Here is an 18,025-nt window from a genome sequence, read left to right as displayed (position 1 = left end):
TTTACATTTAGGTGTGTACTTTCTGCTATGAAATGGGTCTTACAGGACTATGGTGATTTGGGCTCATGTTTATTATGACAACCTTGGAGAGCTTTGTGTTATCTGGCGCAGGCGACATTGGGGGTGTATTGTCAATTTGCCTGGAAGACTCGGTCAATTATTTGGCGGATATCACTCATTCCTAGATTCTTTTGATCCCTCTTCCACGAGATATCAGTAGCAGGTTTCCATATACTGGACTTTGAGTCGCAAGATACATGTTCCATCTATGGTTCGAACCCCTGATTATCAAACGAAAGGACGGGAACATGCAGGAAAGTCGATCTTCAGTGAATCTGAAGGTAGTCTTTAACTTGCCGCAGGCCTACAAATAGTTGATTGTGCTAAAGAGCCCGTGCGAATTTTGCCTAACAACAGGCATACTGGTAGAATGCGGCACTAGCAGGCCCACGTCCTCAAACCTCGAGTTCTCGTTGAGAAGCAACTGTCTAAAGAACGAGTGTTGGCACTGCATAATACATTGACATTATGGCTGACATGTGTATCATGAATATTGTGAGAGAAAAACATAGGGTTAACATATGGCATGGGGCGCCGGGAACATCGCATATCTATATCATGACAGAACCCTCAGATACTGATCTTTCATGGAACGAAAATGGTATATTGGAAATGGTATATATCTCTACGATTGGGCACAAATCACTTGGGCTTTGCCTGGCCGGCTGGGTAATTGGCTGGGTTGGGCTTCTTTTCCGGAGGTGGTTGGGTAGTCTTCCGAGGCCTTGAGTAACCACTTGTTAGTATCATGAGACCGGATTGCTTATAATAGTTGAACGTACGGGGCGATCTGCGGAAGAGTGTTCTTGTCTTTCTTATCTTTCTTCGATGCGCTTCTGGGGTCGGCTGGTCCGCGCTCGGTAAAACTAAATGATAGTGTGAGATCCTGGGCCCCGCTTTTGAAAATGTTTATTTAGATGAACGAACCCAGTTGAAGGACCCTGGATCGACTCCTCTGATTCAGCTGGATCAAATTCTTCCTCTGACGAGAGATCGTCGGAGTCATCAGACTCTGAGTCGACATCTGCATTGGTTGGTAGCCTGGAAACAATGAATGATTTCATTGATGGTTAATACTAGGAGGTGGGTCATCTTACCCTTTCTCCTCAGCGAGAAGATCTTCTGTGATTTGGTAGGAGGCCATTTGGTATTTATGATCGAGTAGTTCGAATTTTAGCCTGTTATAAGGCGAAGATACGATATCTAACACAGGAAGAACAACACTGGTATTTGCAGCATGGCGTAGAAATCGCTCTTTGTCTACTACAACGCGAACGTTCATTGGTCAGTTATAAAGGTCCTGTGTATCGACTGACTCATTGCCGTACTTGCTGTAAATCAGTCTGGTGTAAGTGCCTTGATACCGTGACACGACAGAAACCTCGACACTGTGTTATGTATGTCCCTTGATTGACTGGACATGTGCGTACCATACCATATTGACTCGGACATTATGACAGATATGCGTATCATGATTGTGAGAGAAAAGCATATGGCACAGTGGCCGGGAACATTGCACATCTACATGAGAATTGTCATGACAGAACCCTCAAATACGAACGAGAATGGTATATAACTGTACAGCCGCGGTAGGGCACAAGTCACTTAGACTTTGCCTGCTTTGTCTGGCCGGTTGGGTAATTGTCTGGGTTGGGCTTGTTTTTGGGAGGTGGTCGGGGGGTCTTACGAGGCCTTGAGTAACCATTTGTTATCATGAGACCGGATTGCTTATAATATTTGAACGTACGGGGCGATCGGTGGAACGGTGTTCTTGTCTTTCTTGTCTTTCTTTGGTGCGACATCACAATCCTTGTTGGCTGGTCCGCGCTCGGAAAAACTAAATGACAGTGTGAGATCCTGGGCCCCGCTTCGATTTAGATGAACAAACCCAGTTGAAGGACCCTGGATCGATTCCTCTGATTCAGCTGGACTAAATTCTTCCTCTGATGAGAGATCGGAGTCATTAGACTCTGAGTCGACATCTACATCAGTTGGTAGCCTGGAAACAATGAATGATTTGATTGATAATTCATACAAGGAGGTGGATCATCCTACCAAGCTTTCTCCTGAGCGAGAAGATCTTCTGTGATTTGGAAGGAAGTCATTTGTTATTGATGATCGAACTCAGATAACAGCCTGTTATTATATGGTGAAGAGGCGGTATCTGACACAGGAAGAACAACCTGGTATTTGCAGAATGGCGTAGAAGTCGCTCTTTGTCTACTATAGCGCGAAAGTTCAGTTATAAATTCCTGTGTATCAACTGACGCATTGCGGCTGTACTTGCTGTAGATCAGTCTGGGGTAAGTGCCTTGATACCGTAACATGACAGAAACCTTCGACACTGTTTTGTATGTTCCTTCATCGACTGGACGTGTACATGGTGCGTACGTCGAAGTTTTCCCTAAGGGTCTAGACTCCAGAACAAGAAGAGGCGCATACAAATTCAAAGCCCGCGGTGTGAAGTGAGCGGGCAGTGCCGAGTCTTCGCGCTCGAAAACGAAAACCTATGCAGATAGTACTTTAATTAGTAAGTATATGGTAATTTTACTCAGGGCTGTGCGCCGGCAACTCTAATCAGGCTGGCATAAACGTTCTCGAGCTTCGACAAGCATCAACTTCTAGCACGTGGACGTTCTCAGAAGTTAGGATCTGGTCTCGATATTGTTCGAGTAAATGTTGGAAGGCTGTTGCACACCACTACAAGTTCTGGAAGACAAACACTGCAGTGTTAAATTGAAGTAATGTGAAGTGAATTTTCTCAAGGAACACATGAAGTTTCGAATACTAGTCGTAATCAACGTGTCGTCACCTTTCTTTCGTTGTACATATTTGAGATAACCGGAATACATTGTTACACCTGACGTATGAGAGTCGTAGCAGTCACACTGCGAATGATGAATACCTGACGCCTAAACCATCCATCACCTTCGCCCTGGAGGGCCTGGTGGGTATTGTGCGGGAGGAAACTGAGATGGGTAATGTGCGGGAGGAAACTGAGGTGTGGGGTACTGTGCGGTTGGGTACTGTGCGGGGGCATAGTGTGCGGGGGGACGTTGCGAGGGAGCATGTTGTGCGGGAGCATACTGAACAGGGGGACGTTGTGCGGAGGCATGTTGCGCAGGAGCATGTTGTGCGGGAGCATACTGAACAGGGGGACGTTGTGCGGAGGCATGTTGCGCAGGGGCATGTTGCGCAGGAGCGTACTGTGCGGGGGAATGTTGCGCGGAGGCATGTTGTGCAGGAGCGTAATAAGCAGGGGGACGTTGAGTGGGGGCATGTTGTACAGGAGCGTGCTGAGTAGGGGGATGTTGAGCGGGAGCATGTTGTACAGGAGCGTGCTGAGCAGGGCAGGGGGACGTTGAGCGGGAGCATGTTGTGCAGGAGCGTATTGTGCAGGAGAATAGTATGAAGGATTTGCTTGACGAGGTGCTTGCATACTGGAGCCTTGATGTTGAGGAGGAGGATTTGACCAGGTGTTGGGTTGCATCTGTGCCTGCGGCATTCGTCTCAGATGCTCATCCTGCCTTCCACGACTCGTGAACCTAATGAGCGATCAATCTCTGCATTACAAGCCAGAGTGAAGCGGGAAAATTTGTACCTCTCATGGTTTGAGGAGCTGTCTGCATAATCCTTGGGTCGTTCGTCTTCTGAATCTTTCGCATCCTTGGATCTGCGAACCTTGGGAGTAGTTGTAGTTTCGTCGGATTTCCTGATAACTTGGATGAGATATTACATAATGGTGTGGGGTAGAAACTAATAGATACCGTTGTGGGTTATGCTTGCGATCTTCTGGGTTGGGGTACGACATGCTAGTCAAACTTTCAAGGACGGTAGGTGATGAGAGCACACTGAGATCATACACAGGGACACCTTTTATGAGGCTAGGGCGGCAGAAGTTTGCGATAACGGTCAACTCTTTAGCAACCTTTGCTGGCCAACAGGTCCATATATGAACAAAGAAGCTCTGATAAGGCCATCAAGTGATTGATGAGCCAGCCACTGGCATGAGCCGCCACTATCATATATATAAGAGACGCCAGAACTGACGTTGCTCTTACTATTTCATCAGTTACGCCTGCCATGATGTGCTGTAATATCTCACCTGACGTGATGTATGCCCTAACACATAGTAGATTGGTACTAGGACGTGACTGTAATTGCCGTATCCTTGGTCGGTCAAATGTAATATCCATGATGACTTTCCGTATGTAGGCTCGAGAAATGTTGATATAACCTTATTAGGCAGGTGCTGGTGAGTTTGTCGGTAGACGACAACTTCCATTTTAGGACACTAACACCCTTGCTCAGCGTGGCAGGCGCCGACAAAGGCATGTTTTCAACCTTTCGCCAAATATGCTAATGTCTCTTTATACCACCTCTTCTCAGATGATACAAAGTGTCACGACCGCTGGCCTCACAAGTCTGCCCCCGGTGCCTCCCTCCAATTTATCATGGCGTCTACCTCCAACCAAATTGCTAATCCTCGACGAAATGTAGAGCTGGCATGTTACAAATGATGAGGGTGCCGAGTGTCAATGGGGTCTTATTGTGATATCTCGCTCCCGCGGCAGCTAGTAGGGCCTGTCCTCATCGAAAAGTTCTGCCTGGTAGGGAAATTTAAGGGGGAAGTTTTGTAGATAGATTTACAAAGACATGGCGTTTATCGTAAAAGCTTTTGAAACTCCGAAATATTCTTTCCTGTGATAACACCGCCACAGTTGACCGGGGTCTTTGAATTGGCTTGCGAGAACCCAGATCCATGTCCAGATCAGCGTTACGCGTTGGCAAAGGCAGTGAACTGCTGCCACACAGCAACTATGAACAACTTTGCTTTATAACGGGTCAGGCAATTCATGGTCAACAACTACAATTTCCGATATGAGCCAGTACATTCAAGCAGGATGCAATGATGTGGCAGCGCCTTCGTCCAATCATTTACCAGCAGGAATGCTCAGACCCACGACGTCAGTGGCTACTGCACGCTATGGCAAATCGCCCAGGTAAGTTTGTGCAGCTCGCAAAAGCCCAGACATACACTGACGTTTTATTGATTTTTTAGTATCTATTCTTATCACACCGTGATACCACCAGGATGTCTCAGCGCTCCCAGGTTAGTCATTTAGCGTCCTTTGGCACAAAACTGAACAATCAATATCTCTCAAGTACTCTCAACATGCAAACAAAATGGAACTCATACCCACACCCCGAAGGCCAGCTGTACTTCCAAGCAAGACTTCCCAACTACGTCGTTGTGACTGAAGCCAATGTTCATAGGCAAGAGACCGAGAACCAGGTGTCCGGCTGCCTTAAGTTTATCGATGACATAATCTCGCAGCAGCAAATTGTGATACCGCCCTCATCGGAGTTATTCATAGAGCTCGATGAATTTCCACTCTCCTGTGCCTACTACTTCGTAGACCATAATACCCGGCGTATATTCTGGATTGAGCAAACTTCCACAGAACTGCTTGATATGGGAACGATCGTCTCTGACTCCCATCGCGGTGTGTTATTCGAATTAATCTCCGTCGTTTATCCTCACATGTCAGCAGACATCGCTTTAGAGAGGCTGTATTGGGTCCATGTGGAATTCTTCCCGATGCACATATACGCGCAGTTGTCACCTCAGATGGTAGACGATTTAATCGGCGTCATGTCTCATGGTGCAGCAGGTATTTATTTCCTTATTCATCAATTTTCATATTCTGAACTCTGAATGAAGACCGTATGACCTCGCGATCATCTACGTTTCCATACACTGCAGAGAGATGTGGTCAGCTGTTGCAGCTACTGTCTCTGCAACGAGGTACATCCCAAAAATATTAAGCGTGCCCAATTTCCTAACCGAAACTTTCTCTCAAGGTCGGGCCCTCGATGGCCACACATTATGCTTTGTTGGTGGGTGGGAATCCTCAGCTCCTGTTCTGAATCGAGCTCACGAATATTATAGCTCGTCTATGGGGCGCAATAGGTTTGTTAAACATTCAAATCACCTCGACACATACTGAGGCACATGGCAGAAAACCAGCGGTTTTTGACCTACTATGGACAAGAGCATGCCCAATTAGATAGGCTGCAGATCATGACGCCCGAAGAAGATATGGATCATCAATGGGTGAAAACAATTGCAAACCTGGTTTTGTGGGGAATCCCCGACCGATTTTTTTTCGAACTCCATGATTTGTTTGCAAATGAACAAGTGTTTGTCGATCAATGGCAAATTTTCATGACCACATGTGTTTCAGAGTGGCATACAGCAGTTGTTTGGGTGCGCGCATTTCAGATACTGTCGTGAAGCTTAATTCATGGTTTGGTTCTACAGACTTTCCCGATCACAATGTGAGAAGCCTTGATTATCGGACATTAAGGGCGCCGTCATGACTGTTTTTTTATAGTGCTACCATTCTCTCTTGCCTCTTATCTCGTGCTTCCTTGTCATCTGCCTTACCGGCGATTCTCTCAGCGTCTGGGAGCCTCGCCGTAGGATCAATCCTACTCCTTAAGCACCACGGCCTAGAAGACGCCACTGCATCATTTGCTGTTCGCATCATTCTCTTTCTTACGCTCCGCAGTCTAGTTGACATGTCTATTTCAGGCGCGCTACCTAAGAGCCGCAAAGTCACGCTCGATTGGAATGCTCCCATCTGCCATCGTCTTTAGTTTGCCCAAAGGCCTCTATCTATGGAGCATCGTCTTTATGGTGGCCCACTTTCTCCTACTGGCGTCTCACGTGGTCGGCGGATTCGCGATGTTTGGAGGCGCCTGCTTTTTGATACTACTTGTGTGGGCAGCCCTATATGTTACATCTCCAGATGAGTACGACCAGAGTTCTATACTTAGCAAAATCCTGTGTCGCTGGCATTCAATCCAAGGAGATCCTGAAAGGGGAGGTTCCTCCGCTTGACGGTGGCACCTGTCCTGGCCCTTCCCTGTTGGTCCTGCTAGTAGGGTGGGTCTTGAGAGGTGTGGTGCTCGCGACAACACAAATACTTGTATGATATATGATGTACATGTAGTGCGCGCCGAAATAGAATTATTTTATGTGAGTCCGCATAGACGGGAACTTGCAAACTGACGACATTTCTCCATGCTCACATCACCCCTAGACTGACTTCACTGCGGTTGGACGGCGTCCGTGATACCAAGTGAGGTGGTGGGGCTAGACCATGGCTCAAATCCTTCATGCGTGATTCACGAGCGTGCGCCTGTCGAACATAGGCATACCTCTGGAAGTGATTCAGAGCTTGCAGAAAAATCACCCCGACCTATAGAACAAAAACAGTGAGTTATTTCATACGAACACGGAAAGATGAGCAAATAACGTACGGGGTTCTGACGCAGCTCGTTGAAAATACCAACGGTAGCTTCCCGAATAGATTCTTGATGGTGAAATAGGCAAAAACTCAGAGGCTGTAATCCTCCGGCATGTGGCGGCATACAAGCAAGCAGCTGCACCATAAATTATGGATCACCCAACAGCCCAGAATGTGAGAATGCTCACCTCAACTATTTGTTCGTATGTCCTCAAGTTGTCTGCTATCGAACGCACGATGAGCTCGACTTCCGCGTCTGGCAAGTTTTTCACCAGCCGCAATTTCAAAAGTTGATGAGATAGGTCGAATCCCTGAATAGCAGCGGTTGCCCGATGTTTTTTGAAATCCTACACAGTACGAAAAATATATCAAAATGTCCTCGAGGCCCACACCCTCTAGAGGAAGAACTACCCACCTGGACGCAGTATTGATAGGACTTGCTCCTTCGCCAACCCTCAATCCGACTTGCATTCGCAGCAAGCTCCTTAAATGCAACTGCCTCGTCCGAAAACACGATACCGCTGCCCAGGGACCCGTCTAAAAATGGTGCGCTACCACATCCAAGCTTCGTCGATCCCACAACGAGCTCCTCGTACCGCGACGCTAGCCGAACGAAGCGCGAGACGTACTCCGTAAATCGCATCCGCACCAGCGTCTCCCCGAAGTGCGAGGTGATTGCTGAAATCAGCTAAACACCGAGCGATGTCAGTTGCCGACGCGATCGAGGCAATGCGACAATTTTACTAAGACCTACATCCTCAATGAACATGTTATCTAAGCTGTCTTGCTTCGCTGCAAACTCGCTCTTTTGGTTCCCGTCCTTCCCGTCTCGAGTTGCGATACGCTGGATATCATCCTCGCTCCCGGTCGAGTTTTCCGCCTTTATCGGACGTGGCATCATTGGGTTGACAAGTGCAGGCGGTGCCATCGTAGTTGGGAAAGATACGTGTATGTCTTTGTGCACGACAACACGACCTGTGCCGATGTCCATCAAAAGATCCCAGGGTCCACTGGTTTCGAAGATAGGATTAGTTACGCCTGCTATGTATGCCGGCCTATGAAATAAATATCATTGATTAAGGTCTTCCACGAGAAAAAGTGTGGAAATGCATACGTTGAAACCCAATCCTCGCCCGCAAGTCCGGCGTAAGGAAATGATCGCTCAATGAATCCTCGTAGTACTGCACCACATCCAGAGCCCAGGGCACAAGCAGAAAGGACATAATTGGCGACCTGTCCAGCAGGGATATTATGACCAAGGAAGAGGATGCGTTTGCCAGTAACAAGCGCGTTGAAGAGAATTATTATTGGGTGCGTGAGAATTCCGTTCGTGTGTAGATGTGGGTGTAGCGGTCCAGAGATTGTGATGAGAGGCGAAGAAAACGTTTGTATTAGTTGGATTAGGGAATACTTGAGAAAACAGGTATTCAGAACTATGTATCAAGTGCATTGTCATCAAGAGACGCACCTCTCCGACTTCCTCAGGAAAGGTGGCCAGAGGCAGTTTGATTGGCAGGGTATGTCCTTTGTATGCAATGCTTGTCTGAAAGAAATGGGTATCTTTGGATATCCCCGACCGCAAATGTGGGTCGGATGATGTGGGTATTGCGCCACCACTATAAGCGTGGCTCGAGTTCGAGCTTGTATCAGTGCTACGCCGCCCGCGGCTAGTAAGAACACTGCTACCGCTCACTGAAGCACCACCGACGCTTCCTGGGCCTGCACCTATTGCAACACCCACTTGACTATCAATTATAACGCTGTCATCATTCACCCATACTGCACTCCCACCAAGACTGAACGAGCTGTCCGACGGAGAGGACGGGTGGGTAGGGTTATGATCAGAGGTAGCTGTCGTAGAGCGCGAGCGAGCACCGATGAGAACCCCGTCTTCAGATGAATGTGAGCCATTCGATCCTGTCGTCTTGTGTGCAGCCTTGAGAGGAAATGGGGGTATATGAGTGAACTTCTCCGCAAAGATGTCTTTGCGCTCTGAGGCGCGCATAATTAGTTTTTCACATCGTGTAAGCGCAGGCGCAGCACTGATGTTCATCGAATTAATCGCATCAAATAGGCGCGTAAGACATTCTTGGGATGGGTTTGCAAAATAGTCATCGAGTGCAAGGAGGAGAACGGGCTGGCGCTTGGTGAGCAATCAGTCAAATGATATGAAATTCAGATATACCTTGAATATTTGGATGAATGGATGTCGTGTGCAAATAGCCATCGCTTTCACTACGGCACCTCTGCGATGCGACGCATGTAGATGGTGTGCAGCAAGTCAAAACTACCTACGCACCTCCGAACCGACTTGTCATGCTTCGTCCGCACCAGGTTGAGAACATATAACAGTTCCGGGCGGTCGTCCTCTCCATTTGACTGATTGTCACTCGGTTCCGTCTCCAAAGCAAGAACTGGTGCAATGGTATTGAACGGCGTCTGGTTGAGGAAGAAGATGGTCCAATCTTCAAGGTGCCTCTCTGCTCCATCTGGAAGCATAAGATTTGCAAGCAAACTGACATGAAATAGTTAAGCGACACATAATTCGGGTCAGGTCAAGTCGAAATTCACCCCTCGTCTGTTCCCAGCGGCTGAGGAAACTGGTACGTGAGCTGGGCACCACTATCAATGTCAAACTCGGCGAGAAGAACAAATGAACAATGTGGGCCTTTGCCGGCCATGTCTGGTTACTGTCGCCGGCAATGCTGATTTGCAGCAGGCTATTGACTGAGTAAGTATGTTGCTGTCGGGAGGGTTGGGCGAAGAAGTACAAAGTATTGCTTAAAATTTACCTTTTTTAGAATGTTGATATGTGCGATGTGGCAATGTTCAGAAGCTACTAGAATTCGATAATTCGGTAAAATGATATTAATTATGAGCAGCATGATAAGTAGAAGGAAACTTGTATAGTGGACATCCAAGGTTAAGTAAGGTCACGACGAACGCGAATATCATATGGCACTTCTCCTCAAATCACTAACTTGGCGGAGAAGAAACGTTAATAGTCATCAAGATATCACATGTAGGATATATGAGTAATTGCGCAGGCAGTCACATCAAGCTGAAGCGGCAAGAGTGGCTTCATTATGAGACTTGGGCGGTGCCATCAGAAACTCGTCGCCGCGTAATATCGGTTTGGATTAGCTGCGCGTGCTAGCACTGTTCTGACGAAATTGTATATACTAGTATATAAAGAATTATTATAATACAATAAGTTATCTAAGTTAGCACGTACGGGAGGTTTTTCCTGATTAGTACCAAGTCTGTTCGGGGCTTGTAAACCATAAAAGGCAGTAACCGGACGCAAGCGGATTCTCTACTATGCCACATAATTCATACTGGATAACCAATGGCAATATGACTCGGACTTCGTCAGTACGTCTTCTTCCTTGACTCGAAAGTTAAACACACTTATCGCGTCTTCCGCAGACTTCGGAGGTATCACCCACCACAAAAGCTTATTAAACGCACCTGCTGGCATACGAGACTGTACTAATTAGCGTGCCATGCATATCCAGCCAGCCAGGGGCAAAAAAAAACGCGAACACAATAATCAGTGTCCTAATTTCAATGGCAAGTTGTTGTCTCCTCACCAGTCCAAATTCTCAGTCATTTCCTACCACCAGAACTAGTAATGTGTGCTATCGTACAAGTGCCAGTCAGGGCTATCGTACAAATGTTAGGGTTTAGACTAGTGCCAGTTGGGGCTATCTGTTCGGCCTTCCACTTCCAAATGACATTTACGGTAAGATCCACAAGTTGACCACTCCTAGCGCCCAGATAAGTGATACTGCTGATAATTTCATGAAGACTCGGTGTACAACAGGCCAAACGATCAGTGGAATAATCAATACAGCTTGGCACTCGCTGTCCACCCGCAAGCGTTTATCAGACTCGATTAGTAAACAGCATGCTATGGGAAACGGCGCTTGGGTTATCAGGGTCTAGCGCCTGTCCTCATGGTCAGACGATTACTTATGTACTGACGCAAATTGAGCTCCGCTCCAGCTACATATAAGTATACGTTCCTCAGATTGCTTACGCTTCCCTGTCCACTGCTCTGTCTTCGATTTGATTCACTACTCGCTCTGCTGCACGACGACATAACTGTACGCCAAGATGACCGAACGCGTAGAAGACGCTCCCTATGGAACACCCTCAACCCATTCACGGCAAGTGCACTCATACTGAACATGATAGATATGCAAGATCTCATGGCGATACAGGATGAACTATGAGAACGTTCCGGAACTTCATGACGAATCAATTGAAGAAGATTCAGAGGAGGAAGAATTTTCCCCAGAAGAGGTTACATTCGAGGCCTCTGAGGACTACAGGTATTTGTTTTGAATTCCGGTGCAGTGTACGATAAAGTGACACATTTCCCAGGTTCAGTTCCAGACGCTCTGCTGATGCGAGGGCTGTATCTCCCAGTCACGCCCGCCAACTTCAAGAGGCCAGGGAGCAGGAGGAGAAAAATCAGAGCCAGCCCAATAAGCAACCCGTCTCTCAGAAGTACGTGGTTTTTATTATGTCAGAGCTGCCATTTGACGGGGTCAAATATTAGGAAAACAGCTAATCCTCCTCGCAACGTCGATCCCAAAGGATCCGGCTAGTAGATGGCGTAGATGATCAGTGCATCTGCAGAGAAGGCGCAAAGAGAGATAACCAATGTTACTCTCTAGAATGATGTGTTCGTGAATCCTAAGAAGTTGTATACTATGTACATAAGCCACAAAATATGGCACAGACGAAATCAAATCTTGCTCAGAGTTACGCGTGTTCAAATTCGTGCCGGTTTCAGAGCTGCACTGGCAGGATGGTAGGCGAACTTCCATCACCAGGGCGCCTTAACTTATCAATTGAAAGAAAACAATTACAGCTGCTATCTGTAACTTGCTAGATCCGTATGATGTCCGGGGGACCTTGGACCTTCTTGGAGTGGAATTTCAATTGTTCCTGATGTAACTTAGTGCGATCTAGGGCTGGCTGATGAATTCGCGCGCGCCTGCAGGCGGACATGAATAATACGTGTTCAACTTGGCCATAAGTAATGCAAAGCGCCTCCCAATCACCGTCGTACAAACTGCCTTAGCCAAGCTCAACGCGAGTTTGAGCAATTTCTTTACGTGTGTAGTCAAGTTTATGTTTATCGCTTATAGGAATAAATATGCGAAGATCGCAAAAAGTCTAAAACATATAATCACGTGCTGGCTCGGAGCCAATGTGTGCCTGCTGTGACTATCGACGTACGTACTGGTAGTGAGGTGATCTGTGCGACGCACTCGCGATATTCTTGATATAGGGAGGAGAGCGCAGAAATCGCATCCTCTGCTGGGGGTACGAAATCTGCAAAGATCACGTCCTGAGAGGTTTGAAAATCAGCTTCTCGAGGTTCGCCTTGCATGATGCTTGGGCCAGGAGGGAGGTCTTGCACTCGAAGGTTGGATATGCCTTCAACGAGGGAAGCACCTGGATCCAACGTCGAATTATTTATAGGGTCTAGCCATGACTTGGAATCACAAGGCGAGATGACGGCGACTGATTGACCTGTGCGAGCGAGAAGAATCTCTTTCATGTCTGCATCCGATATGTTAACAGTAGATTGCCCAAAGGGTATCCTCCTCCGAATGAGTTGATAGAGTATTGCAAATTTGCTCAAATTCAGAAGCACCAGAAAGGCGAGTTTGAAAGCGAGTTGTAGCAACACTGACTGAGTTCACATCATTCTGAAGGATATCCGATGGTGACAAAGAAGGCTGGAAGTATGTAGGGATGGTCTTTGGAGCCACTGCTACGTGTTGTAACGCATAGCTGACGCGCCGACGGTCCGGCGGTTCCATTGAATGATATTGCGGTAGTAATCGCATCAATTTCCGAAGTCTGCTCAGTCTCTCCACCTCAATGGATGAACGAGCTGCATCCAGTCTCCGTATCTCCCTGCGTCGTTCTACCTAGAAAAGATATCCATCTAAAGTATCTCCGGCTATTGTGGCAACTCACCTCTCGAGCTTTGGCAATGCTACGGTCTCTACCATCAAATACACAAATTGCATGCACATTGCACTCTTTGAGTTCGGTGATTATGCGATGCCACCCGAGGACGTGTCTATGCGGATGAGGCATCGGTGCGAAGTGAAGGCGCTGGGTTATAAGGGTGCCATCGCTGATTTGGTCGAAGATGAGTTGGGGGAGTTAGTCAGATAAAGAGCTTACATGACAACGGTCTTACCGCAGAGAGATCTGAGGCGGTCTGGAAGTTTTCGGATAACTTCCGGGCTGACGGAGGTAAAATTGGTTGTGAGCAGAGAAGGCTAGATTAGAGCTCACCAGGTTTTCTGTAAAAATGGGGTAAGACCCAGAACTCCCATGCGCACTGCAAATTTCGTCACTCAACGTCGAAAACTGACTATTAGCAGAAAACCTCCCGCAGCACTTCTCCTCGAAGCACTAACTTAAATTGTTTGGCGGAGAAGAAACGTTTATAGTCATCAAGATATCACATGCTTCGTGGGAAATAGGATGTATGAGTAAATGCGCAGGCAGTCACATCAAGCTGAAGCGGCAAGAGTGGCTTCATTATGAACCCAAACAGACTTGACAGTGGTGGGAGGTGCCATCAGAAATTCGCCGCCACGTAATATCAAATGGAGCGGTTTTGGATTAGCTGAGCGATAGCACCTGTGCTAGCACTGCAGGTAAGTACACTGCATGGATATCATCAGATCGATATATTAGTGCATCAACTGCGACCTTCAATAACAATACAACAAGACCAGGTCGAATTGGGCAGATCTATTGACAAGGTACCTACTAGTAACAGGACGGACACAGGCGGCGCATCATATCGGACAGTAACAATGACGCCCGATCTCAACTGAGCCCCGTCAAGCTAGCGACAGTGTTGTTGATGGCTTCAAACATCTCCGACAAATGTGCGCGTATGCGATCTTCAGGAAAAAATAACAACAATCAGTAATCGTAACTAGCAAACGGCATAGCCTAAAGCGGGGCAATACAAATGGCGTGCATACCAAACGTCGACCTGAAAACGGGGTGAGATGACCTGCCTTGATTCTTTTCGTCTTTCAAAAGTTTCTGAATGCCGGCTCCCAGCGTGTCTCCTGCGACTTTGTGTTCGTGCACGAGCCTCGCACTCGCCCAGGCGTGTGCATTCAGCGCGATGAGAATGTTTTTTCGTCTGAGCTCTGTGTTTTATTAGGGGATAGCGTCTACGTGACTATATGCGCTCTGAACATCGAATTTTACCTTCTCGGAAGCACAAATTCTGCTCCCCTTTCTCGTTGAAGAGTGTTGTGATGGTTGATATGAAGCTGACTGTGGTAGATGTCATTTGAAGGATTTCTTGTAGCGAAGGCTGCTGGTTCCGGTCATTGCTTGACTCTGGTGGTGAGCGCTGGACTGGTTCAGGTGTTCGAGGGCGCTCGACAGATGTGTCTTCAACGCCGGTCGACGTGTTCTCAATGACTTGGGCCGCTGACGAACTGTAGGAGATATCCATGGTAGAAGTTGTAGTGAGCAGGTCGATCAATTATTGTATTTGCCATCGGCCCAGTGGCGCGGGAAAGCTGAAATTACATATAAGCAAGTGACTATCCCAAGACTATCCGGAATTTTGGCGATCACGGAATCAGACCTGCGGTTAGGCAAAACTTGAATTGCAACATGGAGCGGAAAATTTATTGAAGCTCCACAAAATCTGTGCGGAAGTTCTACTACTCTGGAACATAGTTGGCCAAGATGGATTGTTGAATTCTGTCGGACCATAGCGAATAACCGACGTCTAACATAACTGATCTGCATTTCCGAGCTACGCAGTCACCAAACCCAATTTCCCTCGTTCCAAGACAGCTTTGAAACCAACGTGTTCCTCCACGCCGAAGTTCTCCGTAGGATTGTACATCGTATGGATGGGCTTTCGCGCGTTGATCTCCTTCAAAACAATCTTGGCTTCCTCATCAACATCTCCGAGCAACCGATCCACTTCGCATTCCGTCATGACGGGTGCATCTGGAGATGTTAAAGTAGGATCCAATCTATTCTATTGAGTTTAGTATCGAATAATCCAGTTGAAACAGACGAGAAACCCTTGCCTAGTTGTGACTGCAGAATGCATCTCAGGATCAGTGGGTGCAAATAAATGACGACAGAAGTCCATGGTTTTCTGGCAGTCGGATTGAGCGTGTCGTGGAAGGTGACAGCAGAACATGCGTACCTGGAGTTCATCTTCTGTTAGCGCCTTGCCAACATCTGCGGTTCCTTGTATCACTGCACTCAAGTCCTGAGATTCGCAGTGACAGGGAAAAATATTGATTCTCACCTGGCCTGATAAGACTAAAGGCTCTATCAAAATTGTCCTCATCCACATCGCTCATCACTGGTTTAGACTGATTGCGGATCTGTTTGTAGGTCCCCATGATGACAAGAAGAAACCTACAACATCCGTTGCATTAGTTGCTATTGCCCGAGCGACAAAGTTCACGTGCCTCGTGTAAGAGGTGGCGATCTTTGAGGTATGCCACCGTTGGGCATCCTCTTCGCTGCAAAGCCCTCGAATGGACGCAGCTATCGTGATGGCAGCCGAAAGTCCTCCTGTGAAAGCCAGATGCACGCCAGAGGAGAAGAATGGGTCAATGAACGCTTGATGATTGTCAATTGCGAGTACCACAAAACATCAGAAGAAATACCTCCAGAATCCCCCGCCAGGCGGAAATGATCCCCGGCGTAAGAGGAAGCCGAGTAACTAAAATCACTCGCAGATTTAACAGCTTCCAATGTACCGTTGTTTCGAAGAGTGCCATTTCCAATCAATCTGAGTACTCCGGGAGCTCTGCGTAATTCTTCCTTATAATGAGTCAGAAGATTCGAGCCGGATGTTCCCAAGGCCGCACGAGAAGCCTTCTTCTTGCGGTTGCTCGACTCTTGATCCATCACAATGCCTACAGACGTAGTCCCATCATGAAGAGGGATGAACCAAGCCCATCCAGACTCGTCTGCACACATTCAGCTCAGCATGACGACTTCGGGTAGATTTCATACCTTCAAGTGCTTCGACCCAGATAGCATTCTGGCGAGTGGTATTTGGCATGTAAGACCCGGTTCCGGCCCAGTATCCCCAGCATGCGACGTTGTGGAGAGCCTGATTATAGCGTCTGTTCTTGAGATACTTTGTGGACATGATCCCGTTCCTTCCTGATGCATCGACTAGGTAGTTGAAAAAGATTCGGCCCTGTACCCCGGTGCTTGAATTCCTCCAGTCGGCTGAAATAGGCCTTTCTCCGTCGAAATGAATTTCGGCGACTTTTATGTTATCGAATATGGTTGCACCACACTTCGAAGCATGACGAAATAACAGATCGTCAAATTCTGATCGGATCTGCGAAATGGTGAGATAGAAATAATGTTTCCGATATATCACAGACCACGTTCCAAGATCCATTGTTTGGGTTAAGCGCAATGAAATCTGTATCTGGAGCGAAGAATTGATGTTAATACGACGGTGAACGAGGGCAACTGAGGCTCACATCCTTCTCGTTTGAACTGGTTCAACTTGATCGCAGCACCGGGCTATAAGAAGGAAATCATTTAATGTACTGTATTCTGGTGCATTTAAAATCATCCGCACCTTAATTGTGAAGCCATAGTTTATGATAGATTCCTCTGCGTCAACAAATGCCAAGAATTGGCGGACCGACGGGAGCAAGCTCTCGCCTATATGATATCTAGCACAATTGTGTATTAGTGACCGTATATGCGGATGTCATATATCACAAATGCTGACCGAGGGAAGTTCGCAGCTTCGAGAAGAGTAACTTCAAAACCTTCTCGAGCTAAAGCAGCAGCAGCGTAACTTCCGGCGGGTCCGCCGCCCACAACAAGTATTTCAGTCGAGGTTGGCTAGCCAGTATTTTAGCCTTCGCAGCAGAAAAATCAAACATCAACCACTTACAAGTGATTGAATGGCCATTTTTATGAAGGGGAATGTATGAAAGGGACATATCGCTATACCTTTATATGTGGTATATCTTTGTATAAATAAACTTTAGCACCACAGATTCCTCCCGGCTGAATAGGAAGCTAGGTCATCATCTCCACTAAGAGACGAGACACTGCACTGTCTTGACCGCCGTCCGTATCGTATTGCCTAGTTCAGTCAACCGTTATTACCACCGAGATGATCTGACTAGGTCAATACACATAACCGACGGACAGAGCCAGGAACGGGCCCCAAATCGCCGTTTATGATTGCCTTGGTACACTGTGAGTATGGCAGAGACTCAGGATCCCTTGCCATGACCTTACGGCAACCTCTACTATTATATCACGTGATAATTTGGTGCTAGACCTTCAGAAGTTCAGATGAGTCACTCTGCTTAACATTCAATATCCTGGTCTTGGAAATGCCGATCATCAACACATGGTCCAATTAATATTGTTCAATGTTTAAGTACTAGTCTTTCTTCGAGTCTAGTCAGATTTTCGGGATGAGCTAGTACTGATACGCCGGAGGAGGCAACTGTGTCAGGTATGTAACAAAAGTTGAAAATTCTCAGCGCAAGTATAGCTTAAACTATTTACTCACTCCTGTTAGTAACAAGTCATCGAAATTATGCTCCTCCGCGAAAGTT

General features: G+C 47.1%; 7 protein-coding genes across 7 annotated transcripts; 2 read left to right on the top strand and 5 right to left on the bottom strand.

Moving 5' to 3' along the window:
- Window positions 1-627: 627 nt before the first annotated feature.
- Window positions 628-1,010, top strand: F5147DRAFT_672269 (uncharacterized protein; the record flags this gene model as incomplete). Its single annotated transcript, XM_041435664.1, has 3 exons — window positions 628-741; window positions 833-934; window positions 988-1,010. Coding segments are annotated over 2 exons (216 nt in total), but the record flags the coding sequence as incomplete, so codon positions are not given.
- A 1,786-nt stretch (window positions 1,011-2,796) lies between these two features.
- On the bottom strand, window positions 2,797-4,030 carry F5147DRAFT_307948 (uncharacterized protein). The gene is made up of 3 exons (XM_041429143.1): window positions 3,828-4,030; window positions 3,662-3,772; window positions 2,797-3,605 (listed from the first exon to the last, which is right to left on the bottom strand). Exons 1-3 carry the CDS (start codon window positions 3,869-3,871, stop codon window positions 2,915-2,917), a joined length of 846 nt encoding a protein of 281 aa, XP_041298205.1. The 5' UTR covers window positions 3,872-4,030; the 3' UTR covers window positions 2,797-2,914.
- Window positions 4,031-4,903: 873 nt separating this feature from the next.
- Window positions 4,904-7,118, top strand: F5147DRAFT_672239 (uncharacterized protein). The gene is made up of 11 exons (XM_041435663.1): window positions 4,904-5,063; window positions 5,123-5,173; window positions 5,227-5,567; window positions 5,616-5,735; window positions 5,786-5,869; window positions 5,926-5,961; window positions 6,014-6,034; window positions 6,084-6,331; window positions 6,386-6,402; window positions 6,459-6,603; window positions 6,659-7,118. The coding sequence occupies exons 1-11, from the start codon at window positions 4,942-4,944 to the stop codon at window positions 6,965-6,967; spliced, it is 1,494 nt and encodes a 497-aa protein (XP_041298204.1). The 5' UTR covers window positions 4,904-4,941; the 3' UTR covers window positions 6,968-7,118.
- Window positions 7,119-10,141, bottom strand: F5147DRAFT_672237 (docking domain of Afi1 for Arf3 in vesicle trafficking-domain-containing protein). The gene is made up of 10 exons (XM_041435662.1): window positions 9,948-10,141; window positions 9,676-9,891; window positions 9,562-9,622; window positions 8,845-9,513; window positions 8,491-8,786; window positions 8,131-8,431; window positions 7,792-8,064; window positions 7,565-7,723; window positions 7,390-7,512; window positions 7,119-7,328 (listed from the first exon to the last, which is right to left on the bottom strand). Exons 1-10 carry the CDS (start codon window positions 10,055-10,057, stop codon window positions 7,155-7,157), a joined length of 2,382 nt encoding a protein of 793 aa, XP_041298203.1. The 5' UTR covers window positions 10,058-10,141; the 3' UTR covers window positions 7,119-7,154.
- Window positions 10,142-12,793: 2,652 nt separating this feature from the next.
- Window positions 12,794-13,904, bottom strand: F5147DRAFT_307770 (uncharacterized protein). The gene is made up of 4 exons (XM_041429142.1): window positions 13,707-13,904; window positions 13,593-13,655; window positions 13,380-13,542; window positions 12,794-13,330 (listed from the first exon to the last, which is right to left on the bottom strand). Exons 1-4 carry the CDS (start codon window positions 13,745-13,747, stop codon window positions 12,971-12,973), a joined length of 627 nt encoding a protein of 208 aa, XP_041298202.1. The 5' UTR covers window positions 13,748-13,904; the 3' UTR covers window positions 12,794-12,970.
- A 188-nt stretch (window positions 13,905-14,092) lies between these two features.
- On the bottom strand, window positions 14,093-14,900 carry F5147DRAFT_672222 (uncharacterized protein; the record flags this gene model as incomplete). The annotated part of the gene is made up of 3 exons (XM_041435661.1): window positions 14,093-14,326; window positions 14,411-14,584; window positions 14,646-14,900. Coding segments are annotated over 3 exons (506 nt in total), but the record flags the coding sequence as incomplete, so codon positions are not given.
- Window positions 14,901-15,207: 307 nt separating this feature from the next.
- On the bottom strand, window positions 15,208-17,661 carry F5147DRAFT_750970 (putative halogenase; the record flags this gene model as incomplete). Its single annotated transcript, XM_041440173.1, has 12 exons — window positions 17,347-17,661; window positions 17,179-17,294; window positions 17,023-17,119; window positions 16,922-16,964; window positions 16,820-16,866; window positions 16,437-16,773; window positions 16,085-16,390; window positions 15,884-16,037; window positions 15,718-15,830; window positions 15,613-15,665; window positions 15,485-15,561; window positions 15,208-15,433 (listed from the first exon to the last, which is right to left on the bottom strand). The coding sequence occupies exons 1-12, from the start codon at window positions 17,362-17,364 to the stop codon at window positions 15,208-15,210; spliced, it is 1,587 nt and encodes a 528-aa protein (XP_041298200.1). The 5' UTR covers window positions 17,365-17,661.
- Window positions 17,662-18,025: the final 364 nt, after the last annotated feature.

The sequence above is a fragment of the Suillus discolor genome (assembly GCF_016758755.1).
Source record: "Suillus discolor strain FC423 chromosome Unknown F5147scaffold_5, whole genome shotgun sequence".
Lineage (NCBI taxonomy): Eukaryota > Fungi > Basidiomycota > Agaricomycetes > Boletales > Suillaceae > Suillus > Suillus discolor.
The sequence above is the reverse complement of the archived record's forward strand: the minus strand, read 5'-3'. Positions and strand labels throughout refer to the sequence as shown.

Coding starts and splice junctions, on each gene's coding strand:
- F5147DRAFT_307948 (XM_041429143.1), bottom strand. CDS start 3,871: ATGTCGTACCCCAACCCAGAAGATCGCAAGCATAACCCACAACG. Junction 3,773..3,827: donor CGCAAGCATAACCCACAACG/GTATCTATTAGT, acceptor CCAAGTTATCAG/GAAATCCGACGAAACTACAA. Junction 3,606..3,661: donor AGCTCCTCAAACCATGAGAG/GTACAAATTTTC, acceptor ATCGCTCATTAG/GTTCACGAGTCGTGGAAGGC.
- F5147DRAFT_672237 (XM_041435662.1), bottom strand. CDS start 10,057: ATGGCCGGCAAAGGCCCACATTGTTCATTTGTTCTTCTCGCCGAGTTT. Junction 9,623..9,675: donor CATGACAAGTCGGTTCGGAG/GTGCGTAGGTAG, acceptor GTCGCATCGCAG/AGGTGCCGTAGTGAAAGCGA. Junction 8,065..8,130: donor ATAACATGTTCATTGAGGAT/GTAGGTCTTAGT, acceptor CTCGGTGTTTAG/CTGATTTCAGCAATCACCTC.
- F5147DRAFT_307770 (XM_041429142.1), bottom strand. CDS start 13,747: ATGGGAGTTCTGGGTCTTACCCCATTTTTACAGAAAACCTG. Junction 13,656..13,706: donor CCATTTTTACAGAAAACCTG/GTGAGCTCTAAT, acceptor TACCTCCGTCAG/CCCGGAAGTTATCCGAAAAC. Junction 13,543..13,592: donor TGCGGTAAGACCGTTGTCAT/GTAAGCTCTTTA, acceptor CGACCAAATCAG/CGATGGCACCCTTATAACCC.
- F5147DRAFT_672239 (XM_041435663.1), top strand. CDS start 4,942: ATGAGCCAGTACATTCAAGCAGGATGCAATGATGTGGCAGCGCCTTCG. Junction 5,064..5,122: donor CGCTATGGCAAATCGCCCAG/GTAAGTTTGTGC, acceptor TTGATTTTTTAG/TATCTATTCTTATCACACCG. Junction 5,962..6,013: donor CCACACATTATGCTTTGTTG/GTGGGTGGGAAT, acceptor CGAATATTATAG/CTCGTCTATGGGGCGCAATA.